This window comes from Carassius carassius, chromosome 1, assembly GCF_963082965.1.
Source record: "Carassius carassius chromosome 1, fCarCar2.1, whole genome shotgun sequence".
NCBI lineage: Eukaryota > Metazoa > Chordata > Actinopteri > Cypriniformes > Cyprinidae > Carassius > Carassius carassius.
In genome coordinates this window covers 39,353,348-39,361,542 of record NC_081755.1, presented here as the reverse complement: position 1 = coordinate 39,361,542, position 8,195 = coordinate 39,353,348, and the positions used below count along the sequence as shown (strand labels likewise).

The 8,195-nt window shown below is 34.8% G+C and overlaps 1 protein-coding gene across 1 annotated transcript; it reads left to right on the top strand.

Moving 5' to 3' along the window:
* The first annotated feature begins 4,573 nt into the window (after window positions 1-4,573).
* On the top strand, window positions 4,574-7,324 carry LOC132122081 (phospholipase A2-like). The gene is made up of 4 exons (XM_059532002.1): window positions 4,574-4,834; window positions 5,783-5,951; window positions 6,471-6,577; window positions 7,007-7,324. Exons 1-4 carry the CDS (start codon window positions 4,798-4,800, stop codon window positions 7,153-7,155), a joined length of 462 nt encoding a protein of 153 aa, XP_059387985.1. The 5' UTR covers window positions 4,574-4,797; the 3' UTR covers window positions 7,156-7,324.
* The last annotated feature ends 871 nt before the right edge of the window (window positions 7,325-8,195 follow it).

The following is an 8,195-nucleotide window of genomic DNA, read 5'->3' as shown; positions in this document are numbered from 1 at the left end:
TTTAATTTGCAATTAAATTACTATAGGAAATTATAATAGTGGGCAGTGTTTGAACATTGGTTAATTAATGCATCTTATTTTACATTAAATGGCAGCACATAAAATTGCTTTGTTATTGCTATTTGCTATGTACATTAAAGTAGTTCAAAATTTTAGGTCAAACACCTGCAAAAGAAAACAAAATCCTAAAAATCCCTTCTATTTTTATGGACTATTTTTACGGACTTTTAAACTATACTTCCACCTTGAAAAATAAAATGGATATTGAATCGGTCTTTGCACAGATTAGGCTACTCAATACTAAAAAAAGTTAACAAATATGCTATTAAAACAAATAGAGTCAAATCTAATGTGTAAAAATAGCCATTGCAGATTAATACATAAAATGGATACTACATGAAGAAAAAAGCAACAATTCATCTGCCTTTAAAGCTTATTTGTTGATTCAGTTGCATTTAAATAGTACTTATTTATTTGTCTACTTACCAAATGAATAAAGGAAACAAGATTGAACATTCATTTTAATTGAGTTTAAATTATTTTCGGGGGATTTCAATTATTTTGTGAGAAGAAAGTGAAGAGAAACACCTGCACAACTATGACCCTGGAGCAAAAAAACAATTGAAATAGAGATGTATACATCACCTGAAAGATTTATACATCGCCTGAATAAATAAGCTTGGAAAAAGGCTTTTTGGAAACCAAAAATTCTTTCTCTCTCTCTCTCTCTCTCTCTCTCTCTCTTTGGAAAAGTTTCCTAAATTATTCCTAATTTCCTAAATTATTTTCATATTGCATATTTTTTTTATTAAATTTTTTGTTTTAAAAGTATGGAAAAATACTGGTAAAATGTGCCAACAAACCCCATTTGAATTAAAAAACATTTAGTCCATCCATCTCATAGTAGCCTACAAAATAATAATAATAATTAACAGTAGAAGTGAAATCGTATTGTAGTCTTCAAATCTAGGTACTGTGTTATGTTTTAAATTCACATGCAGAGAAAGTTTGATCCCATCAGGTTAATGACAGTCATGACTCATGCCGCTGTAAACGTTTTCAGTTTCATAAATCAGTTTATGAATTTTTTATTTACAGATGCAGTAGAGAGCAAATAGTGGACCTGCTGCCTTGGAATTATAAGCTTCTATCTCCATTCTGAGTTTTGAGATATTGACCTTCAAAGATTTTGCATTCCATACAGCAAAAGTGATATGAGGGACAAATATATTTCATACAGGAAAATGGCAGAGACCCTAAATGTATTTTAAATGTGCAAAATCAAAATCCTTTCAAATTTTTAAAAGGGGATTTTTGGAACAGGTTAAATGCAGATAGAACCTTCTAATTCTAAAAAGTAATTTTCCGCTTGGAATTATTATTAAGGTTCTATCTTGCAAAACTTTAACTGAAGCAAAAATTTTAAAGAAATACTAACAGTTTACTTACTTGTTTTAAAACATAAAATGATTGTTTTGCGAGACTTTATATGGAAGACAGGAGAAAACTGCATGTTGGAGAATCTCGTGCAGATCAGAGGCGCGCAGTAAAGAAAGATACAAACAAACCCAGTGTTTATGATACACTGTAAAAAAATTACTGTGATTTTAACGGTAAAAAACTGTGAAAATGCTACAGTACAAACCTGTTAAATGGTTAAGGGTAATTTCCTGTAAACTTTACAGAGAAAAAACGTAAACTTTCGTTCCCAGAGTTCTCTGCGTTGCATTTTAAATTTTGTTTGAATTTGATATTTTTTCTTTGAAATAACTGTTTCTTCTTATTTTTTTTCTTATCTGTTATGTTTATTAGGGTTGTTTGTTACATATAATGTTGTTAAATTTAATGTTTATTGTATATTTCAGTTTAATGAGTCTCACCATGATGGTGTTTAGTGTCTGTGTGAATGACACTCTGCACCTTCTATATTACTTAATATTTAAAAGCTGCTTGGGATGGGTTTTGTTTCATCACGTGACTTTCTTATCACCTCCTGCTTTTATAGTGGTTACCAGGTTAATACAAAGGTACAAAACAGAATTTAAAACTTCAATAAGTTGGAATATTAATATTATATCATTACAGTTAAATTATGGTATTAAACTGTAAATTTAAGGTAAATCCATTAAACCTAAAATGGTGTTGCTGTATTTTTTACAGTTTAATTCTGGCAATCACAGCTGCCGGTTACAGTTTATTTCTGGCAACCACAGCTGCCGTTTTTTTACCGTATATTTTACGGAATATTTTTCACAGTGTACTCTTTTTCAGACTACGCTTAACTTTGGCTTAATTTCAGCTATGAAGTTGGAATTATATTAATTATAATGCGATTTTAAATACACTTTATTAAAAGCTTATTTCTGTTCTTGAAACTCTGCAAAAAATAGTTTGCTTATGATTTAAAAAATGCCCATTTCAGCATTAGAATAATCAGAAACATCAGCAAAGTTGTAATAAGTTTACATTATGACAACTAAAAATAACCTGCAGGGAACATTCTGGGAAGATTCTCTTTAGGTTATAAAATACAACCTAAAAATTTTCGTTTTCAACGTCTTCAGAAACAACATTTTGATCGCTATTCACATCCACCATCAAATGACTGTGACACTTAAAGCTGTTCAAATCAGTTACATTTTCGCAGATCTGTGGTAAAAATGAGTGAAACACCACATGGCGTGGTCATTGTCTATGAAACAGTGACACTGAAAAAAATAAGGGTGAATTGTATTTATTGAGTCATCATTACATGTACATTTACATTTAATCATTTAGCAGACGCTATTATCCAAAGCGACTTACAATTGAGAACAATAGAAGCAGTCAGGTCAACAAGAGAACAACTACAGTATACAAGTGCCATGACAAGTCTCAATTAGTCTAGTATAGAACACATAGCCAGGTTTGTTTGTTTTTTGTTTTTATAAATGAAAAGACAAGAAAAGGAAAAGTGCTAGTGTTAGTTGGTTAAGTGCAGGCAAAAAATATGATTCTTTAGATGTTAAAGATACTTAAAGGGGTCATATGAAGTGATTTAACATTTTTCTCTTTGGAGTGTTAAAAGCTCTTGGTGCATAAAGAAGATCTGTAAAGTTTCAAAGACTAAAGTCACAAATCCAAAGAGATATTCTTTATGAAAGTTAAGAGTCTTCCACGTCCTCCTAAAATGGCTTGTTTAAACACGCCCCCACGTCTACGTCATGATGTGGGAAGATTTCCTTAACACCGCCCAAATGTTCATGCAAAGAAAGAAGGTGTTACTTTTATTTTCACTGCAATAGTTACTGCCGCTGTCGCCATGTTGTTGAGATGCTTTATGTTTCATTGGGAAAGCAAAAATACTTTCTTTGTCTTTCCAAAGGAAGACACAACAAGAAGTCATTGGTTAAGTTGTATTTACAACACTGTTCCAGAACAGTTCAACCCAAATTTTCAGATGTGTGCTGCGCACTGTGCGCAGTTTATGGAGGACTGTTTCCAGAACCAGTTGCCTGCAATGCATCTGTGCTCAAAGGCTGTTTCTATAAAGTGGGACAGTTACAACTTTTACAAGGACAGTCTGGCGCTTCTGACTCACAGTCTGTAAGTATGTTTTCATATTTAAAGGATTTGCCACTGATGATTCAAACGTGAGTTTTGAGCAGGGTTGTTTGTCGTTCCTCTGATCACAAAAATAGACATTGTTTTATGTTTATGCAATATGAAACCCGTAAAAAGACAGCATAAGTCATTATAATCAGTAATTATGTGCCCACTGGATGCAACAAATGCCTCGTTTGTAATGGGTTTTATTGGTTTTGTCTCATCGTGCTGGGAGACTGCACCACAGTATAATGAGGGGCGTAACATTTCAGGTTACACTCTTGAGGTATTCGGCCAATCACAATGCACTCAATAGCTGGCCAATCAGAGCACACCTCGCTTTTCAGAATGATTAGCTTTGTAAAAACCGAAGGGTTTGGGAAAGGCCGGGCATAGAGGAGCAACAGTAATGTACAGTAATTAAACCTTAAACCGCATAAACACATTTCATTAAACCAAATACACAAAATAATGTTCTTTTTAGCAACGTCATATGACCCCTTTAATTATTGTTTATTGTTGCACAGAAAAAAAATATACTTACACTGTTACATAGTCCTACCTCCTGTCGCTTGCGACCCTGCACACTTTTTACAAAAATTAAAAAATCAGAAAACAGACATTCTTCTTGCTGTCAGTGAGCAGACCTGCACATGACAAAGAAAGATGAACCTGATTGCTCCTCTTGTGTGCATTTGAAGTGCTGATTGGCTCACAGATAGAACCAGATAGGACCAATTTAGAGTTCGACTTTGTAAGATAGAACCTTTATGTTTTCTAAATAAAAAGTCCCCAAATGTACAGAACCCATCAAATAATGAATAAGTTGTCACAAAATAAGAATGTGTATAACTCAGTTTTGACACAAGTGCCAGAGAGCACAGTGTGCTGGCGTGTTCGATCATGACCTCCCAGTTGGCAGCTGATCCAGCTCAAGCTGTTAGAATGGAAAAGCTAACCAGCCCTCATAGGGCGGTCCCAAGCTGAACACCAAACCAGTCATCAGAGGGGCTACATTATCCAACACTCCCAGACCTTAACTTTTAACGTAATTTTAACCCTGAGGAAACAGCAGCCTGCAGGAGTGAGAGAGTGTGAGGATTACAGTAGGAGTGATGTCCTGAGATTACTCAGTATCTAAATAAAGCCCAGCACTGAGGAAGTCTGTTTATCCGAGACTGAGCAGAGACTGGACTGTTACCTGTGAGCACAATGACTGCGCTGTATCACACATTCCTGCTATTTACAGGTGAGGCTGCTCACTTCTCATTTGACTATTCACTCTCACACTGCTTTCTTATATCACATCGACATTTTTATTAAATTAAAAACGATTAGTGCACTACTAGACATGTAGTGTTTGTGTGAATACTAGGCTATATATAGTTCATTCATTTATAAAAAATAAAAATAATAATTAAAAGCTACTTTGAGTAATGCATTTAGAATTTTTAGAATGCATGCATTTACTCATAGCTTGTAACAATTAATTCTAATATATTAAAAACTTTTCGAACTTGCACAGTTGTGAATGTTTATTTTAAAGTTTAAACCTAAGCTTGCTTTATTTATTTATTTAATATTATTTTATGCATGTAGGGCAGAGTGGATAAAAGTAGGCTGACAAGTTACTTGGAAAAAAAAATCACTTAGAAATTTCTAGGAAATTTCATAAATAATTACAAAGATATGACAAGTAATACAATAATAAAAAATAATATTTTGAAGTAGAAAGTAGAATATTTGCATGTTAACCAAACTCAAATGAAAATTTTACAAAATGAAAATTTACAGCAGATATAAATTACCAGAGTAATTCAAGCAAATCATTAAAATATATATTCTTATGACTAAGAGCGAAACAGTCATCATTTAGACCCCACACAACTGGAATCTAACACTTCATCAGTGGAATCTGACACTGCATTGGTGAAAAATGGCCCTATTCTTTCCTTGGGAAACTCTGGACAATAAATTTGAGGTTGTATCGTGAGACTTAGATATAATAACGTATGTAAATGTAAGCGTTACAATAACTTACATAAATGCAAAATGGAATATTGTATTATAACACAGCATTATAAGTGGCAAACTATTTTTCAACAGAGAACAGCATAATGTTAAATATCTAGTAAAGAACTAAATATAATATGTCAATGAAAAGCCTTGACAAAATTCACCATTTGACTCTTTTCAGTCAGTATGGCTTCCCTGCAGCCACAGAGGTCTTTGCGGAGCAAAAGGGGTTTGCTGGAACTAGCCGGCGTGATCAAGTGCAGCACGGGACGATCAGCTTTAACTTATGCGATGTATGGATGTTACTGTGGTCTCGGGGGTCAAGGGTGGCCCAGAGACAGAGCGGACTGGTAAGACACTACATTACCAACAAATATATAAAGTTCTGTAAAACAGAAGCAACAAATATTGTTTTTCAGTTCGCTTTTTCTTGTTAAATTTACTTCATGCATTTTAGTCAAAGTGTGTCCCTTTCTGTGGCATTCCCTCAGACATCTGGAAGAGGCTTACTCCCAGCTCTCCCACACACAAAATTACAATTCCCCTTAACCTCAGTTTAGGATGCAGAGACCAATATGGCCGTTCCCAGTGAAAGAGCTCGTCTGAAGTAGACAACGGGATGAAAACGAATAAACAATATTATTACACCATATTCCACAGAGGGATTGCTCAGTCTAATCATACAAAGTCAGCAGTTTATCTGGCTGACATTCTCAGCGGCCCTCCATGTATGAGATCACATTGTATTTCTGCAAGTCTACTTGAATTATATGTTACATAATGACAAAATTCAAAACCAGACAGAACTGGGCTAGGTTCTCGAAGGCGTTTCATTACAGATAGTCTCAAGGTCATTTGTTCTTCTTTAGGTGTTGCCACAAACATGACTGCTGTTATGGGGATGCAGAATTTGCGGGCTGTCAGACAAAAATGGACAGGTATCAGTGGACGTGTGAAGAAGAGGAGGTTGACTGTGGTATGATGTGGTTTTTAGATATTAAACTGGCATATCTATATTCTTTTAGAATCACTTTTTACATTAAAACAGCCTGGGGTCAAATAAGAAAGAGAAAAATCCAGTAAAAGGGAAAGTAAAAATGTGGAAAAAAATATGACTATGAATGTTTTGCTTGGTCTTTTACGCTAGCTTCAGGAAGTAGTAATAATACTGGGTGTGTATTATAACAGATGGGAGACTGCAGGCTAAAAAGAGGCAGTGTTTTTTACCAAACCACACAATATTTTTAGATCTTGTTTCTGCAGTAAACACCATAACGTGCTGTAGGAAACACTCAGTATATTGCTGAAGAGGCATAATGCATGGTTAAAGTATGGTTTCCTTTGCTCTGTATTCAAACTACTCATTTTACACAGACAACAGTTTATGTTTATGTCTTCAACACAGATACACTTAATGACAGATGTGCGAAAATCCTCTGCCGATGTGACAGGGAAGCAGCCAAATGCCTCCGAAAGGCACCGTACAACCAGAAATATGCTCTGTGGCCAGATTTCCTCTGTGGATGTGTTCATCCTACCTGCAACATTTACTAATGCCAGTATAAAATTTGGTAAACAAATCTTTTTGAGCTTGTATTGTATGTTTGATGCTTATTATAGACTTTATATTGTTCAAATCATTTCCATTTTCTACATAAATTTGTCTTTTATATTTACATAGTTGACTTTCAAAAGTGAATGGATTAAAATATGTGAAAAATAATCACAGTATTGCTTATTTTTTTAGATATGGCACAGTTTTTTTGTGAATAGCACTCCACCACTTTGGTCAGAGGGGCTACTTGTCACGCTAGAATTTCTCAAGATTTATTAAAGTCAGTTTAGACAAATATGTCACAAATAATAGGTACAGGCATACTATGGCCACTGAGTGATTTATAAAAAAATACTTAAAATCAATCCTAGATATAACTGGAAGCCAGTGTAAGGACCTGAGGACTGGTTTGCTATGCTCAGAATTTCTGGTTCTAGTCAGAATCATGGCAGCAGCGTTCTGGATGAGCTGCAGCGGTCTGATGGTCTTTTTGGGAAGGCCGGTGAGGAGACCATTACAATAGTCCACCCTGCTGGTGATAAAGGCATGAACAAGTTTCTCCAAGTCTTGGCTGGAAACAAAACATCTAATTCTTGCAAAGTTTTTGAGATGATGGTATGCCGATTTAGTTACTTTTTTGACATTACTACTGAAACTAATGTGTGACTTCAGAAACACACACAGATTCTTGACTTGATTTTTAGTTATTAAACACCTAGAGTCAAGGTATGCATTCACCTTGAGAACTTCAACTTTGTTTCCAAATGCAATGACTTTAGTTTTCTCCTTGTTTAACTGAAGAAAATGTTGGCACATCCAACTGTTAATTTCATCAATGCATTGGCAGAGGGAGTCAATGGGGCTGTTGTCATTGGCTATAAGGCTAGGTAAATCTACGTATCATCACCAACATAGCTGTGATAGGCAATTTGGTTATTTTTCATTGACTTGGTGGGAGCATATACAGGCTAAACAAAAGCGGTGAAAGAATTGAGCCTTGTGGGACTCTGCATGACATGGACATCCAGGTAGATGCTGC